Consider the following 19,150-nt stretch of genomic DNA (forward strand, 5'->3'; position numbering starts at 1 on the left):
AAAGCATTTTATCATCAGAGAAGACAAAGAACCTTGAAGATACTTTTCTCTGTTACCATAATTGTCATCTTCATGTTTATAGTCCTGACCCTATCTGTAAGGGTGAGAGAGAACAAGAAGGATGGATGGGTGGGTGGGTATGTGTGAACTGTATGTGCGTCTTCCGTGCTTGAAGTACAGGGAGTCCTCTACTAGTCAGGTATACTTAGGAGCCTATTTTTGAATTTAAATCAGTTCATTCACCATCCAGTATTATTTTTCACATAATAAAATAGGAAATTTTGAGATGTGTAGAAGGCCCTGAAATAGAATTACAATGTATCCTTTAATTCTGGTTTGCTGTTACTGAAATGTGTAGTAGTGGTGGAAGTCTGAGGCTAAGCAGAGAATACAAACTGTTTAGATTGATACTTGGGTAGAAGAAAGTATTTTAACATTCAGCAGAAACTTGGGAGGGGAAGTTATAGGGAATCACTTCTAGGAAATATAGAAGCCCAATTGAAGTTGGCTTTTATTTTTCATTGTTGCTTCATGTAAATTATCTGTTTGAAAAATCTGGGCACCTTCCTTTTTTCTTTTCTTTCTTTCTTTTTTCTTTTTTTTTTGAGACAGGGTCTCACTTTGTAGCCCTCAGTAGAGTGCTGTAGTGTCACAGCTCACAGCAACCTCAAACTCTTGGGCTCAAGTGATTCTCTTGCCTCAACCTCCCAAGTAGCTATGACTACAGGCACCCGCCACAACCGGCTGTTTTTTACAGATGAGGTCTTGCTCTGACTCAGGCTGGTCTCAAACATTTTAGAAGTTCATGTTGATTGTATTAGTCAAGATCAATTTCTTATAAACAGGTGAGAAATGAACTTTTAAAGTAGGTTAAATCTTTATTAAGTGGCTATGATTTAGGAGTGCTTCAGTCTGCTTGCCTAGAACTGACTGAGAATGTAGATTTGAAATTTTGGTGTGAGGACTTGGACCACAAATATCCTAACTTTCTGTCTTTTACAAACCCTCTCATTAGATTCAGTATCTTCTTCTTTTACTAAGTGCTGACCTATATATAATTGGTGCTTTGTAAAGTCTGTGACTTTTTTTTTTTTTTTTTTTTTTTTGAGACAGAGTTCTACCCTACTGCCTGAGCAGAGTGCAATGGCGTTGTAGCTCATTGCAACCTCAGACTCAGGCTTGGGCATCCTGCTGCCTCAGCCTCTGAAGCTGCTGGGATTACAGATGCTTGCTGTGACGCCTGGCTGGGTTTTTTGATTTTTTTTTTTTTTTTCATGAGTCGAGGGTCTCACTCTCACTCAGAGAAGCCTCGAACACCTGAACTCAAGCAATCCTCCCCCTCAGCCTCTCACAGTGCTGGGATTACAGACATGAGCCACCTCATCTGGCAAAGTCTGCAATCTTTAAGTAGAATTGTGTGGTTTGCATTTACGGTAACTAAGCTAAGAGTTTATGCTTGTTGACTGGCCTCTTAGGATTAGCCATAGTATGAGTCATTAAAACAAAGAATTTGGATTTAGAATATCTCATCTGCAAATTTAGTGTAATTTCTCAATAGTCCTTAGTCTCTGAAGAATTTGAACTTCTTAATGAGCCTCAAGTTCCTCGTATTAAAATGGAATAATAGCTGCCTTGCAACTCTTTCAAGACCGTCCAAAAGCAGAGATCTTTAATCTGAAAGTAGATCTTCTTGGTACTTAAGTGGGTTTTATTTTTTTAAGATTCACTGGGAATTTTGGTTGACACAAAAGCCTTATCCTTAGATAGACATTGTTTTCAATTCAGACTTGCTCTGTCTTTATTAGTGTATATTATTGTCATATTACTTTGTCCTGCTACTTGAGAATATCAATCTTTGTTAAAAAGTATAAAGCCAAAATATACAAATGGAACTCAATATATTTGACACTTTATGTGGTATTTAAACAGAATGTTCATCTCTGGTTATTTTTATTTTATATGAATAATATAGATTTATGGTATAAAATAAAATTTTCATTGTATAGCAGCAAAGAACTTTAACCTCAAAATTATGGAATAACCAAAGAAAAGTTAAGTAGTATTTATTGGTGATCTAAAGTTTTTAAAACATTAAGAATCTTAAAGTAGAACTGTAATGTGTAAGTTCAGGTTTTTTATAAATGCTTTTTTGGGAGGAAGGGACAGAGTCTTACTCTGTCACCCTGGGTAGAGGGCCATGGCATCATAGCTCACATCACAGCTCCTGAGTAGCTGAGACTGCAGGCGCTTTCCACATACCCAGCTATTTTATAAATCTTAAAATTAGACATGCAAAGGTATTTTCTGGATACTGTTAATTATTTGAAAAACAGACAAATTTTCAGTCTCCTTAGCATTTAATTAAAGACCACAAGTTAAGAGTACCTAAATAAGTACTTTATAAGGGAAACCCTAATTACTAGGTTATTAAATAGATTTCTGAATTTAAATTGTCCTAGATTAAACTCATTTCCTTTTTTGATAGATTACTGTAGTAGTAGATCAGAGTTACTCTGAAGGAGTAGAGTATCAGGATTTCAACAGTGCATTTAATAGAGTCTTTTGTGATATCTTTGGGGGGAAATAATAACTGATATTTAAGTGAGAGAGTGATAGATGAATGAAAAGATTACTAATTTGGATAAATGTCAGCCTAGAAAAAGTTCTCTGATGGCTTCCTTTGGGATATCCCTATCTGTTTTTTTAATTAATTATTTTTTATTAAATCATAACTTTTATATTGATTTATTAAAGGGATTCAGGGCGTATCTTTTTCATTAACTCCTTGGCTTAGATTTTGTCATGCTTACTCAGAGTTGAAGATGTTAGGCAGCTGAAAGGAATAATTAAAATTTTAAGCAACAGAATTGGAATTTAGAGGTGTTCTCAAATAAAAGCAGAGGCTATCACATTATGTAATTCATCTGTACCACAGTTATGTGATTTATGAAAAGGGAAACTATTCTTAGCATTATTTTCGGTTAAAGAGAAAGCAAACAGGAAGTAAATTAAAAGCTGTGATTAGATTCACTAGCAAATTGTTAAGAGTTACATACAAAAAGAGAGCCTTTGCCTAGTGAGATCTTAATCTAAAAGCTCTTAATGACATAAAATTATACATACAGTGCAATACATTTAAGAATTAGGATGTCTTAGTCCTTTGAAATTATGAGGAAGGAAGTATTAATATTACTTTAATATAAGGATATTATATCAGAAGTCTTGTTCATATAATCACAATATGAAAACCCTTGAGAGAACACAAAGTTCCTACTAGTTGAAAGAATAATTGAGCTCTCTGGTCAGGGTCACAGGGATGCTAAGATTGCTGTCTGGACCTTCCCTGACCATGATGTCCTGAGTAGTACTTTCTGCCTCCACCACAGCGGCTGCCTCTTTGAAGAACTCAGCCCTCCTAGGTCCAGGGGTGTCACAGGCAACAAGGATCTTTCATACTGGACAGCCAAGTCTTGCCCCTCTACCACCTCTTCCTGAATATGGAGGGAAAGTTCGTTTTGGACTGATCCCAGAGGAATTCTTCCAGTTTTTTTATCCTAAAACTGGTGTAACAGGACCCTGCATGCTCAGAATTGGGGTTATCTTGTATTCTCCATCCAAAGAAATATATGTGATTACCCCAGAGACCTTTTCTACTATCAATAGTAGGATTATTTGTCTATGTAGTTAAAAAAAAAAAACAAAAAAAAAACGGTGCCTCTATTGGAGAATTTGCTGATAAACTCAATGAGCAGAAACTTGCCCAGCTCGAAGAGGTGAAGCAAGGTCCCATCAAACAAATCCAGGATGCGATTTATATGGAAAAGTCACATCAGGCACTGGTTAAGAAGCAGCATTACCTTTTTGATGTCCAGAGGAATAACATTGCTATGGCCTTAGAGCTTACTTACCCAAATGGCTACATAGAGTATAAAAGGAGGTGAAAAATCACCTGGACTGTCACATTTCTGTGCAGAACATGATGCGTCGAAAGGAACAGGACCACATGATAAACTGGGTGGAGCAGCGTGGTGCAGAGCATCTCTGCACAGCAGGAAAAGGAGACGATTGCCAAGTGCATTGTAGATCTAAAGCTGCTCCCAAAGAAGGCAAAAGTACAGCCAGTTCTGTAAATGTATCTTTCCCAATTGAGACAACTAGAAACAGTTAATTGAAGGAAACTAGTCAGTGTGACAAAATCTTTCCATATTTCTGTCTGTATGGAAATTACGGTTTACCTTTCCTAAAAATGAAAGTTTGAATTTTCATATAGTCAAAGAACTAAATCTATTGACCAGTTAGATGTTTCTCACCCTTCCTCTTGTGCGTTTTGAATTGTTACATAATTACCTTTGTTTTGTTTCGTTTTGTTTTTTGTCTTTCAGACAGAGTCTCAAGCTATCGCCCTGGGTGGAGTGCTGTGGCATCACAGCTCACAGCAACCTCCAACTCCTGGGCTTAAGTGATTCTCTTGCTTCCGCCTCCCAAGTAGCTAGGACTACAGGCATCCGCCACAACGCCTGGCTATTTTTTGGTTGTAGTTGTCATTGTTGTTTGGCAGGCCCAGGCTGGATTCGAACCCACCAGCTCTGGTGTGTGTGGCTGGCACCTTAGCTGCTTGAGCTACAGGTGCCGAGTCACATAATTACTTTTGAATAAAAGATTTGCTTTGTTAAAATGCACTGCTTAACTAAAGGTTACCAAGTTATGATTTAAATTTGTAATTAATTTCACCATTTTGCAATAAAATGACAATTGGAAAAAAAAAAAAGAATAAATTAAATTTCTAGGCTGGGTGCAATGGCTTATGCATGTATCCCTAGCCCTTTGGAAGACTGAGGAAGGAGGATTACTTGAGGCCATGAGTTCAAGACCAGCCGGGCAACATAGTGAGACTTCATCTCTACAAAAAATTAAAAAATTAGCCAAGCACGATGATGTGTGCCTGTAAATTCCAGCTGCTGGGGAGGCTAAGGCAAGAGGGTCACTTGAGCACGGGAGTTTAAGGTTACAGTTAGCTATTATGATATCACTGTACTCTAGCATAGGCAACAGAAAAGACCCTGTCTCAAAAGAAAATAAAAAGAAATACCTGATAATATTCCCATTTCTGTTTATAAAAAGACACTAAAGAACATGTGTTTATCAATTGATCATGGATAGTTTTGTCTTGCTAAAGTATTTCCTTCAATGTATAAGACAAAGCACTAAATTACTAGGAATTTTAATAGGACTTTTCAAATCCTCTAAATTAGTGACCTACAAATTCTATAACATCTTATAGAGCTTTAGCAATCATCTCAATTTTAACTTTAAAATGTTTTGCAAGGCCCCGTGCAGTGGCTCAGGCCTGTAATCTTAGCACTCTGGGAGGGTGAGGCGGGTGGAATGCCTGAGCTCAGGAGTTTAAGATCAGCCTGAGCTAAAGTGAGACCCTGTCTCTAAAAATAGCCGGGTGTTGTGGCAGGTGCCTGTAGTCCCAGCTACTCAGGAGGCTGAGGCAAGAGAAGAGAAAAGAAAAAAGAAATTTTTCTCGTAATTTTAATTTTGAATTACTTTTTTCCCTAAGATATATTAAATATATTTCATCATGGGGTAGACTATCTTCAGGCCCCCATCAACTCTAATTTGGGATCTTTAGGGAGTTTCTTTTTTTTCCCCATGTCTCTACTGTTAATATGATTAGAGAATCTTAGAGGATTGAAATTAATAAATGGACAAATACTGCCCAGCAATCAGAGGTAGCCCTGTAAAACATGAGATACATACACCTAAAAAAGATTTTCAATTCAAAACCCAGCCACAACTACCAATATAACAAATAGCAGATAATATAAACAGTTATTTGAGGTGAGATGATTTATGTTTTTTTATTGATTCATTCAACAGGTATTTTTTAAATCCAAACTATTTGCCTGGTAGTGGAGAACCAGAAGTAAATATAAGACCATGACCTACCTGAAAGAGTTCATTGACTAGTAGGGACCTGAAATAACAACAGTATACAAGGAATGCTTTTTATTATCAAGTTTTAAAGCTAATTTTGCCCTGTATCTACCTACATGGTCCTTCCATATCTCTCCTGCCCGTTTCCCCCCTATCCCCCCCCCCCCAGTTAGAAATAACTTTGCGTCTCGCATAACTTTTGGGAAGCTTTATCTTGTGAGTAGTTTCAAAAGTTCTTGACAAGAACTTTAAGGAGACAAGTTTTTTTTTTTTTTTTTTGGAGACAAAGTCTTACTTTGAGTGCTGTAGCATCATAGCTCACAGCAACCTCAAACTCTTGGGCTCAAGCAATTCTCAATAGATTGTTGAACAGTAGCTGAGTCCAAATTTCACTTTTAAGAGTTTAGGCTATGTTGATTTACCCATTCAAATGCTAATAGCAATCTGTGTATTCTAATGGAATACAGAAACCTCAGAAGCAGGTTTCCTCTCTGTTCCACTTTAGGAAGAGTCATTTTATTGTTATATTTTTAGTTTTCTTTCTTTAGGAGACAGATTTTACTCTGTTGCCCAGGCTGGATGTGCAGTGGCCCAATCATAGCTTACTCCTGGGCTCAGGAGTGATCTTCCCATTTTAGCTTCCCAAGTTAGACTTACGTTTTATATGAATTGTGTAGTCCCAAGTAGCTAAGACTATAGATGAGCACCACTGCAACTGGCTAATTATTTTTATTTATTTATTTAGAGATGGAGTCTTACTATGTTGCCCAGGCTGGTCTTTGAACTCTTGGCTTGAAACATTACTCCTGCCTTGGCCTCCCAAAGTGCTGGGACTTAAGAAAAGAGCCGACATGTCTGGCCTCCCAGTTTTTGCACTTTTTGAGAAAGTATTTCAAGCAGTTTAAGCCTACGGCCTAAGGAAGCCAGGCCACTGAGCATGGCATCTGTTGTTAAATTCTGACAAGTTAAAAAAAAAATCAAGATTGAGGGCTTACAGGTATTTAAAGAATGAATCATGTTTTGTAAAAACTCTTGAATTGTAAAATTCAATTAGCATTTCAGATGTCCAGGAATTTATCAACTCCTCCTCCCTGCGATGGCCCCCCTCCTTTGGGAAATAGGAGAGAGCCAGAGCCCAAAGATGCCCACAGTGGACAACATCAGGAATAGCTGGGGGTGACACCAGAGTTTCCAGGCATAGTCCTTCTTCTTCCGTTCTTCCTCCTCCTCCTCATCCTTTTCTTTCTTTTCCTTCCCAAATAGAGAGTGAGAACCCCATCTGTAAAGATATCAAGGGTAGTGACAATGCTCCCAGAATCTGATGCCCTTTTCACAGCTCTCATTTGCTGCCATTCTATCCTTTCTAGCTAAGACTTTTGAGGAAACATTGACATCTAAATTAGAAGCTGAAGAAACATTAATTCTCTGTACTTTCTATTAGGATTTATTGACCTTAGTAGAAATGTTATCTTCCTTATCTTCTTCCTTTTATCTTTTATGATTAGAATTATTACTGGTATATACCTATTGTATATGCTTTGATTCAGTTCAGTCAACCAATAGGAGTTAGTTGTTTGTTAGCACCAGCTTTTGATAGCGAACGTGTACATGTGCTATTTTTCAAGTCAGTGAAGATTCTCATTCAGCTGTTGTGATTAATATAAACCTAATGTGAGATTGGAATTTTTTTAAATTATGTACTTTGACCTCAGCAGAGTTTTCCTCTTAAGACATGCTCTTCCCATTTAATATAAACACAAATACTGGTCCAAAGAACATCTGAATTCATTATATGGCTTCACGTTTGTCATTTTACATTAAATATTGATATTAGTTATAGAACTATCCCTTTTTCTTTTGTATCTTTCTTTTTCCCCGTTGGAGACAGAGTCTCACTTTGTTGCTCTCGGTAGAGTGCCATGGTGTTGTAGCTCACATCACCCTCAAATTCTTGGGCTCAAGCAATTCTCTTGCCTCAGCCACCTCCCAGTTAGCAGGGAGTTATTTTTAGAGAGCCGGGGTCTCCTCTGGCTCAGGCTGGTCTGGAACCAGGGAGCTCAGGCAATCCACCCACCTCAGCCTCCCAAAGTGCTAGGATTACAGGCTTAAACCACTGGGCCTGGCTGTATCTTTTTCTTTGTATCAAATAGCAACTTCTTAACTTTCTTTCTAAACATTTCTAAATGACTGTTTTTTCCTTATCGCAGTTCAAAATATCTAAATTTGAAATCATAGTTCTTTCTTTCTCTCTCTTTCCTCCCTCCCTCTTTCTTTTCTTTCTTCAGAATCTCAGTCTGTCACCCAGGATAGAGCACAGTACCATCATCAGAGCTCACTGTAACCTCAAACTCCTAGGTCCAAGCAATCCTCCTACCTTAGTTTCCTGAGTAGCTGGGACTACAGGCATACACCACCATACCTGGCTAATTTTTTTCTATTTTTTTTTTTTTTTGTAGAGAAAGGACTTCCTCATGCTCAAGCTGGTTTCAAACCATTGACCTCAAGCAGTCCTCCCACCTCAGCCTGACTGAAATCATAATTTCCCTTTCCAAAGCTTTTCCCTGTTTGAATTGTATTATTTTTCTTAGGTGACTTCTCTCTCTCTCTCTCTCTCTCATTGTTCTTCTCCTTTGTCTCTAATATGTAGGTAACATCTTCCTGGTTTCTCCTTCAGGTGCATCACTAGGCCTTTTCTTTTACGTTTCTTCTCCTACTTTTCTACCCCAATCCTTATTATGTCTAAAGTAATCTTCTCTCTGGTCTCACTTCTCTTTTTCAAGGCTTTGACCTCTCAGGCTGAAACTACCAAAGCAGAAGGCAGAATGCTTTAAAACAAACTGTCTCAGGAAAAAATGAAGTTAGTATTAACTCTGAGATCATCTAATCAGCAAGAGAGTAAAAAAAAAATTTTTTTTTTTTTTTTGTAGACAAGAGTTTCACTCTATCAACCATGCTGGAGTGCCATGGTATCACCCTGTCTTATAGCAGTCTCAAACTCCTGCCTCAGCCTTTCAAGTAGCAGGGACTACTTGACAAGTACCCATCATAACACCCCGCTAATTTTTTTCCATTTTTTGTAGAGATGAGAGTCTCACATTTGCTCAGGCTGTTCTTGAACTCCTGAGCTCCTGAGCTCCTGAGCTCCTGAGCGATCCTTCAGCTTCAGCCCCTCCCATGTAACTGGGGTTACGTGCATGAACCACTGTGCCCAAGCCGAGTAAAAAAATTTTTTAATCTTTTCTCCTAAACTTCATCTAATCCCAAAGATTCAGTTATTCCTTCATTCAACAATATTTATTAAGTATGTAGTACATACTCTGTTCTGGTGTTAATCGCTAAATTTATACTTATTCTCATTTCACTATCTTTTGACAGGTTTTTTTTTTTTCTTTTCAACTATTCTAATTCATGCTTTCTCTGGTTTCTTATCTCCAGCCTCCACCTTGTAATCTCCAGTCTTTATTTGTTAGGTACTAAACCATGATTCATTTTAAGCCTGATAAAGCACACTAGTCCCATAGCTAATGAGTGGCAAAGCAAGGACTCAGTTCTCTTCTATGCAAACTAACACCCATCCACCCTATCTTAATAAGGTAAGGCCTATTCTCTAAGCTTATATCGAACAGTAAAATCAAGTAAGGATTTCAAGAGATGGTTTACATGTACTTCTGGCATTCATGGAACACAGCCTGAAAACAGCTCTTCTCTTCACTATGGTGACTAGCATTGGAAGGAGACTGGGTTGCCCCGATTTGAGAATAGTGGCCTGATTAATGTAACTATCACCTCGCTTGCTTGTTTGTTGTGTAAGACATTTGTACGTTAATCAGTTCAATGTAAGAATTCCATACTGTTTATCAGTTCAGCACATTGTAACCCATAAATGCATTAAAGTACACAGTTACTGATTTAATTTAAAAAAAAAATAGTGTCCTGATCATAGCTCTGTAATCCCAAATTCCTGGCTCAAGTGACCTTCTTCCCTCAGCCTCCCAAGTAGCTGGGACTACAAATGCTGGCTACTATGCCCAGCCAAGTTTTTAATATTTTTGTAGATACCAAGGCCTCACCATGTCATACAGACTCATCTAGAACTCATGGCCTCAAGCGATTACTCCTGCCAAAGCCTCCCAAAGCACAGGGACTACAGGCAGGAGCCCTGAATAGCGTTTTTAAAAACAACATAACTGTCTGTTACTTTCAGGTAGTAATTTTCTAGTAATGTAGGCACTAAATTGTGATGTTTGGGCATATTCTAATGATATACTTTATACTTTTAAAATTTCTGAGAAAATTTTGGGGATGATTTTATTTTCTTTGCTGGGTTTTTCCTTTGTTTTTCAGGAGGTTTGGAGGGGGCATGATTTGCCTTTCAAGACAGGATCTCACTGTGTCTTTCAGGCTGGATGAAGTACAGTGGTACAACATAGCTCACTACAACCTTAAAGTGCTGGACTCCAGTGACCCTTCTGGCATAGCCCCCCAGGTAGCTGAAGCTAAGGGCAGGCACCAATACACCCAACTTAAGTTTTGTTTTATTTTTGTAGAAATGGGTCTCCCTGTGTTGCCCAGCCTAGTCTGAAATTCCTGGCCTCAAGCAGTCCTCCCACCTTAGCCTCTCAAAGTGCTGGGATTACAGGGGTGAGCCATGGCTCCTGGCTGGTATTTTGGGGGTTTTGGGGTTTTTTTTTTTTTTTAGTATCAAAGATGTGGCCTCACTTGGAAAGTAAAACTTACATCAACCTGCTCTCCACCAAAGATTCTTTTAATTTCTTCTTCCTCATAAGCCTCCTGTTGTAAAAATGTTTGCTTATAGCAACATAATATTATTTTTTCTTCTTTTTAAAAATAATTAGCCACTAACAGCCAGTTGGCATTTCTGAATAGCACTGATACAGTGATACCACCTGGAGTAGTTATAATTACAAACAAAATTAGCTATTTATCATTTTAATAAGCCTAATCCAGCTTTATTAAAGGTGATAATACATTTTCATTGGGCCTTAGAACTCTTGAAAACAGTTGTCCCTTTGTGGACTTCAAGTTTAGAGATCGCTATTCTACACTGTGTCACATGACATCAAAAATGCTGTTTTATTACCATTTCAGTTTCTGAAATAAATCTTTGTATGCCTCTGCAGTTGCTTTGCAGAGAGTACTTGGGAGTTACTTGGCCCTTCCTTGAGCTAGATAATGGTATTCAGAGCATTATGGTGCCTTGCAGTTGCAAAACAGTTTGCTGTACACCATGGATTCCCTTAGGTGGTCTTATTATATAGACACGTGATTCCTTTGAGGTAGGCAGAGCCTAAATAAGGGATCTTCGTTGGTTATGGTACTTCTTCATTTAAGTGTCTTGGATAGCAAGGCAGGTAATTTAGCTAGTGTCTAAAGGTTAGTGCCTGTTTTCTTTCCTGAAACTTCATAATTGTGGTAGTAAGCAAAAGCCTCTGTTGCCTTTCTTTCTGAACTAATTTGTTCTAAGCAGTAATAGAAAGGACTTGCCTTATTAGATGTTCATATGACCATAATAATCCCCAAAGATTTTGAACCGCTTTCCAATTCCTTACTTCGTCATTTTCCTCTTCCTCTGCCCACTGCCTAGTTATGGGGCTTTGCTTTTGCAAGAGAGCTGCTAAAGTCACACCAAATCTACCTCTTGGTGAATTCCAGTGGGAGGTTAATATAATTAGAGACTTTCTAACAGAACTGGTTGCCAGGTGAAGGAGGGTAGGAGAAGACATTCCTTGAGTAGTGCACAGCTTACTGATTCACCACATTTTATCATTATTAATGCCTTCCTTAGAGATTTTTCTCTGCTATCAGTGTCTACAGACAGTAATTGATTTTTTTATATTTATCTTTTTTTTTTTCTCTTGACTCAACTTTTCTTTTCCCATCAATTCTCAGAGTTTTACCACTTTGGGAAAAACTTACCCACCAGTTGTCAGGTGTTAAGAAAGTCAGTGCATGGGAAAAGAACAAATTATATGGCAGTGGTCTCAAACTCCCAGCCTCAAGAGATCCTCCTACCTCAGTCTCCCAAAGTGATAGAATTACAGGTGTAAGCCACCACACCCTCCCCTAGTTTGTTTTGTTTTTAATGGTAAAGAACATAATAAATCTAACATAAAGACAGAAAATTGTTGAGAAGGAAAATTACACAAAAGATAAAGCATAATCTTTCACATTGTAGATAAAAGCATTAATCAGTAAACCACAGAAGCAAGCCCATCAGAAATGGTGGAATTTTGCCAAAACTTTTACTTCTCAGATCCTGGTAGTATTATTTCCCAAGCCTCATATTAGCAATTGAATTCTTTGACTTAGGTGATGCACTCATTTTTTTTCCCCACAATCCATTGGTCAGAGCCAGTCACGTGATCCTGCCTTAACTGCAAGAGGAACTGGGAAACAGCATTAATGTGTGTCCAGGAACAGAAGGAACACTGGAAATAACCTGTGAGTGTAAGGAGTTTACTTAGAATCATAGAATTTTAACAAATATTAATTTTATACAAGATTAAATACTGGTCTTGCCCGGGGAAGAATATACAACCCCAATATTCAACTTTGTAATTGTGAAGAAAATAGTAACTTAACTAGATTTTATATTAGGCTGAATACTAATCTAGTATATATTCAGAAGTCCACATCAAATGTATTTACTATAGGAATACATTAAATGACTTCTGAGAGAAGGAAGAGAAAAAATATAGATTCTCTTATAGAATCCTTCAAATTGAAATCATGAGAACTGTTGATTTTTAAATAACAGAAAATACTTGTGTTTATTTTTTAAAAAAATAAAGGATGGAAATCACAGGGGTAATAGTGGTTTGTGTGGTCTTCTGAGTACTAAGATTACAAAAAGCTTTTGCTTTCCTTTGTGCTCATTTGCACTTTATTGTTTTCTACAATAAACATGGTTATCTTAAAAGAAGATACTGAGAATGCTGATAAACAGAATGAAGCGAATAGCAGTTAGCATGGATGCTGGTGGTACAGGATTGGGTTTTTTTGTAGAAACGTGTTTTACTCAGTTGAAACCTTATACCACCTAATTTTTAAGCAAAGTCAAAACTTCTATTTAGTCATAAAATTCCTTATTAATTTGTTTTGGAAAGCTACAGTCAGAGTTTTGTGCCTTTAGAGATAGAAGAGGAATTTCTGGAGCCATGATTTCAGCCTGGCATTTTCTTTTCTTCCTTTCTCTTTTTTTTTTGGGTGGGGCGAGGGGGAGGCAAAGTCTCCCAAGTAGCTGGTACACAGGCACCTACCAGAACTCCCAGCTATTTTTTTAAAGAGACACAGGCTTACTCTGGCTCAGGCAATCCACCTGCCTCGGCCCCCAAAGTGCTAGGATTACAGGCGTGAACCACTGCACCCAGCCAGCCAGCATTTTCTTTACATGCATTCAGAGTGCTTCAGATTCCATTCAGAGGGCTTCCTCTGATTTAATGGAATGAATGTTATGTGAAGCTGGTGAATATTAATGGAAGAACCTCCTTTGACCTCTCAGTACTGTGCTGGCCTGAGTCTTCAGCCCCATATTTAACTAGAAGTATAAAAATTATCACAGCTTCCGGCGGCACTTGTGGCTCAAAGGAGTAGGGTGCCAGCCCCATATACCGGAGGTGGCGGGTTCAAACCCAGCCCTGGCCAAAAATTGCAAAAAGAAAAAAAAAATCACAGCTCCAGACTCATAGAAAGACTATAGTATACTATATTAAATTAGCTTCATATCTGATTCCTTTCTGCATATTAACCTCAGAGAAATATTATTAAATATTAAAATTTATACATGCCACACTATATTTTGTAATCATTACAAATTTCTCCTATATTCATTCTCCACAACCACTTTTACAAATAAAGAAATAAAGTTCAGATGTGATAGCCTGCATAAATCCCAAAATGACTTTTTGGCAAGAACAATCTCTTTAAGATGTTCAGTTCTTTCATACAGTGTCCTGGTCATTCCATAAATAGTGTTTGATGACACAGAGACTGAACCTCAGCTTATGATTTTAGTGGTTTATTCTGTTGCTTAGATTTCAGAGAGTTCCAGTGCTTTTCATTCAGAAACTTTTATTCCTTTGTCAATATGTAAGATGTTAGAGTCTAACGGTCTGTTTTCTTTTTCTTGTTCAGTTTTCTTACTGTTGTTCAATTTTCATTTAAATGGTTTTACACATAAAATGAAAAATAAGAGAAGAAACACTGAAAAAGCATAGAAATATGTCCTAGCAGTCTTCTGGTCTTTTATAGAAATACGGGTAGTGGGCGGCGCCTGTGGCTTAGTCGGTAGGGCGCCGGCCCCATATACCGAGGGTGGCGGGTTCAAGCCCGGCCCCGGCCAAACTGCAACCAAAACAATAGCCGGGCGTTGTGGCGGGCGCCTGTAGTCCCAGCTACTCGGGAGGCTGAGGCAAGAGAATCGCGTAAGCCCAAGAGTTAGAGGTTGCTGTGAGCTGTGTGATGCCATGGCACTCTACCAAGGGCCATAAAGTGAGACTCTGTCTCTAAAAAAAAAAAAAAGAAATACGGGTAGTTGGCTTTTTCTTTGTATTTACTGAACCAAGCTTACGTAAACAGTGTGATTTTATTTAGAATATTTTTAGTCTTCTTGAAGCTGTCCTCTCAACCTTACCTGATTTAAAAGAGAAGACAAATGTGAATGTTGAATTAATGCCCTGCAGCTTTAAATCCAAGCAGTTTGATGCTTTTGTCTTTTATAAAAGATGCTCACAGCTGGAGAAAGAGAGGCAGATACTGTCTGTGATCTCCATTCTCAGAGTCAAACCATTCATTTGCATTAGCAGCTCTAGCAAACTATGCACACATGGACGCGCGAGCGCGCACACATGGATGCTTGTTTGGCAGAAGCTTTCTGTTTATTCAGCACAGAGTCCTCCTAGGCTTCCAGATGTAGAATGCTCTAAGAGTTGATGCAGGAGACAGAGCCAGAATTGTAGATAGGCTGACCTGGGCACTGCAGAGGATTCATTATGCAGGATGTTGATGTGGTGCAGCTGTACCTGCCTGTTTTGTGAAAGGCACTTGTCTGAGACTGTGAAGGTGAGAAGCCCAGGGATCCACTAGAAGCTTCATTGCGGCTGGCTTTTTGATTGGGGGATGCATTCCCAGTGGTAGCTGTCCTCATTTACAGCGTTATTCTCGGAAACCAAGTATGTGCAGCAGTGACAGACTGTGCCACAGCTCCTCTGCAGTTTGGAAGCTGGAACAAATGGAAAGAGCTTATAGCCAAGAGAGGCTGTGATTTGTTTTTACGCTTCAAGCTTGCTCTAGCATTGCACAAATGAAGGATGAGCTGTGTGGCAAGCAAAATCAGCAGACTGCCTGACGGGGGGTTTTGGTAAGATATATTAGTTGCTTGTGATTTTTTTTCCTTATTTTAGTTTTTACTTTTCTATATCAGTTACATAGAATTGCAGTAACAAAAGCATTTTATAGAATCATGTTTGATAGAAAAGGATGACCAAAGGTACCAGAAAGGAAAATGTTATTTCTGCTCATTCTATTGTGACCTTCAGAGATAATCAAGTTTCCTTGGATGTCCATGAACAGGCAGAAGCCAGGAATTTCCAGAGCAAAGAATGCTGAACAACAATTAGAACACTTTACTTTCTTTAAATAGTTATAATTATCCTTTTGTCCCCCCTTGCTTTTCCTATGGCTTGAAGTGGAAAAGGAAAAATAAAGGTTTCCTCTTCTTAACAGAGTTGTTGCCACTGGAACAGTAACAGTCTGAGAACATGAGTATGGAGGGGGAAGAAGCAGGATGAGAAGTCTGTTACTGTCATAGCCATGCGTTGGTGCGTGTTTGTCTTGGGTTCATTATCATTGCTGTTTGATATTAAATGGTTGTGAATACTGAATCTCTCTGTGCCTACTATGACTGAATTCATTTTTATGTTCTTTTTGGTATATTTTTCTATGTTAGGCCCAATTCTGTCATTATGAAGCCTTTTTCTGTTACTGTTAATACATTTTAGCCTTTATTAGAGAAAAGATGGTTGTAGAAAGAAACCCTGAAATATTTATGGAACTTGAAAAAAGTAAAAGGTATTTTTTTTTTTTTAAATATGTGTCTTGCTTTTAGCAGATTTTGGAGTCTTGATTTTAGAATCTTTGATAAGCATTATACTTATTCTGACTTAGGCCAAATAATAATAACCATTTTTTTTTTTTTTTACAAAGTAAAGAAATGGGCATCACATTACATCTGTGAAATCCTACCAGAATCACCTTGCTTTAAGTTAGATCCTATTTCTCATGTTTTCCTAGGCATGAAGGTTTACTCTTTGTCATCCTAATTTAGGATTGCTGGAAGGTATGTGACTGTGCTTTATTAGCTTATCTTGGATCTTGTTCCTGGGCCCCTCTTCTCACCAGTAGGGAGAGCCAACTTTCCTAGCTGCTTAGAGCCGCCACAGAAAAGGTCCTTTGACACCTGACTTTTTGCTGACTCATTGGTTATATAACCTTTATAAATACAACTATCCATATACTCTAGTTAGTTAGGTTACTGGCAGGTGCCCCCACTCCCTGTTTACTGATCTTTTCCTGTCTCAGTATCCTTCTACTGCGTTCCATAAGCCTTTTTGGTAAGATGATCTTACTCTTTTACCAAGTGAATTCCACGAAGCAGTGAATAGATAAATCCTTTTTCTTTTTCTTTTTCTTTTTTAAATTGCTTCATTCCTTAACTATTTTCTTTTTCTTTTCTTTTCTTTTTTTTTCTTTCTTTCTTTTTTGAGACAGAGTCTCACTATGTCACCCTCAGTAGAGTGCTGTGGTGGCTTAAGCGATTCTCTTACCTCAGCCTTCCAAGTAGCTGGGACTACAGGCACCCGCCACAGCGCCTGGCTATTTTTTCATTGTAGTTGTCATTGTTGTTTGGCAGGCCTGGGTTGGGTTCGAACCCACCAACTCTGGTGTATGTGGCTGGTGCCCTAGCCACTGAGCTCCAGGTGCCGGGCCTGTTTTTATCTTGAATTATGATAAAATTTCAAATTCTCATTCTCTTGGCACATGAAACCTACAGCAATAATGTTTCTCCTCATCTATGGCCTGGTTAAAGTAATGACTTCCTTTTTAAATGAACCCTTCTATAACCCACTGATAGGTTTCCTTCCTTTGCATTATTCCTTTTTTCATGTACTCTGTTCTTTTTGCTTCATAGCACTTTTCAAAATTTATGTTGTTTGCTTACTGGTTTTTCTGTCTCTACCACTTTTCCCAACTCAACCATAAAGCTGCCTTTAGCCATGAGGGCAGAGACTCTCAGGGCTGTCTAGAGCTTTGTCATGTAGTATGCTTCCTCTTACTCCCCCAGCTACGGTCATACTGGACTTTTTTTTTAGAGAGAGAGACAAGAGTCTTGCTCTGTTGCCTAGGCTGGAGTGAAGTGGCACCATGATAGCTCATTGTATCCTCAAACTCTTGGGCTGAAGTGTTTATCCTATTGTTTATCAATATATACCCACCAAATAGCAAAATGGCAGTAGGGATATTACATATTCACTATGGTAAGAAGTAACAAAATGAGCACGAGGGGCTTAAAAAAGGCCAGTGGTGACTCAAAAGTATAATCCTAGCACTTTAGGAGGCCAAGACAGGAGGATCACTTGAGCCCAGGAGTTTGAGGTTGCAGTGAGCTATGTGGTGCCAGTTCACTCCAGCCTAGGCAACGGAGCAGGACTCTTATCTCTCTTAAAAAAAAAAAAAATCCAGTATGACTATAGTGGTGGAAGTAAAAGGAAGCATACTGTATGACAATGCTTTAGAGAGCCTAATCATGTAGGTACAGACCATGTTCAGATTCTTACTCCTTTTTTTTTTTTTTTTTTTTTTTTGGTTTTTGGCCGGGGCTGGGTTTGAACCCACCACCTCTGGCATATGGGACCGACGCCCTACTCCTTGAGCCCCAGGCGCCGCCCCAGATTCTTACTCTTTATTTTCAAAAATGTAGGAAGCTATTAAGAGAATTTATGTGTTGGATGATTGAAGACCTTTTTAAAAATTTCTCTGGCTTAAGTGAGAACCTAATTAAATGTAGGTAGATCAATCAGGATGAGTAGTTCAGGAGAAAGGTGATAAGAGTTTGTCCTAAGGTGATGGCAGTAGAGATAGAGAATATGATATATTATGATGGAAATTTAGAAAATAAAACTGATAGGACTTTCCATCCTATTTAAGGATGTTGGATTGGGCCAGGCGTGGTGCCTCATGCTTGTAATCCCAGCACTCTGGGAGGCCAAAGTGGGTGGATTGCCTGAGCTCACAGGTTCAAGACCAGCCTGGGCAAGAACAAAACCTCATCTCTAAAAAAAAATACTTGGGCATTGTGGCGGGTGCCTTGCAGTCCCAGCTATTGGGAGGCCGAGACAAGAGAAGCACTTAAGCCAAAATTTTGAAGTTCTTGTGAGCTATGATGTCACAGCACTCTGACGAGGGTGACAAAGTGAAACTCTGTCTCAAAATAAATAAATAAATAATAAAATGTTGGATTGGATATAGGTAGAAAGCAAAAGATGTCAAGAATGGCTCCTGAGCTTTGAGGTAGTTTGATTTGGTTCAGTTTTAGCTTGTGTAACTTATTGGATAGTGATTCTTTTCCTGAGATAGAGAATGATGTAAGAAGCCCTGATTTAGAGGAGAAATATGATGTTTGATTTTGAACATGTAGATTTTATTATGGTCAAGTAGCCTTTGAGATCTATTAGTCTAGATCATAGTCTAGATCCTAAAGATTGTACCACTCTTTTTTATTATTATCATTATTATTATTATTATTTTATTGTTGGGGATTCATTGAAGGTACAAGAAACCAGGTTACACTGATCGCATTTGTTAGGTAAAATCCCTCTTACAATTGTGTCTTGCCCCCAAAAAGTGTGTCACACACCAAGACCACACTCCCCTCTCTCCTTCCATCTCTCTGTTCTTCCTTTCTCCCAGCCCTCCCTCCTTCTTTCTCTCTCTGCTCTCCCCTTCCCCAATCTCCACCGTGTCATCAATTAATTGTCATTAATTGTCCTCATATCAAAATTGAGTACATACGGTTTATGCTTCTCTATTCTTGTGCTGCTTTACTAAGAATAAGTGTTCTGCTTCCATCCAAGTTAATACAAAGGATGTAAAGTCTCCATATTCTTAATGGCTGAATAGTATTCCATGG

General features: G+C 38.4%; 1 protein-coding gene and 1 pseudogene across 13 annotated transcripts in view; both read left to right on the top strand.

Moving 5' to 3' along the window:
• TMCC1 (transmembrane and coiled-coil domain family 1) overlaps positions 1 to 19,150 on the top strand; it is a 272,181-nt gene that overhangs the window by 205,629 nt on the left and 47,402 nt on the right. The window contains exon 1 of one of the 13 annotated variants that reach the window (XM_053599176.1): positions 14,907 to 15,024. The exons of the other annotated variants lie outside the window; for them this stretch is intronic. Coding sequence (XP_053455151.1) covers positions 14,962 to 15,024 — 63 coding nt within the window. The 5' untranslated portion in view covers positions 14,907 to 14,961. Of the gene's footprint in view, positions 1 to 14,906; positions 15,025 to 19,150 lie in introns of those variants that run through there. 13 annotated transcript variants of the gene reach the window in all.
• On the top strand, positions 3,350 to 4,130 carry LOC128591582 (ATP synthase F(0) complex subunit B1, mitochondrial-like; annotated as a pseudogene).

The sequence above is a fragment of the Nycticebus coucang genome, chromosome 8 (genome assembly GCF_027406575.1).
Source record: "Nycticebus coucang isolate mNycCou1 chromosome 8, mNycCou1.pri, whole genome shotgun sequence".
Taxonomy (NCBI): domain Eukaryota; kingdom Metazoa; phylum Chordata; class Mammalia; order Primates; family Lorisidae; genus Nycticebus; species Nycticebus coucang.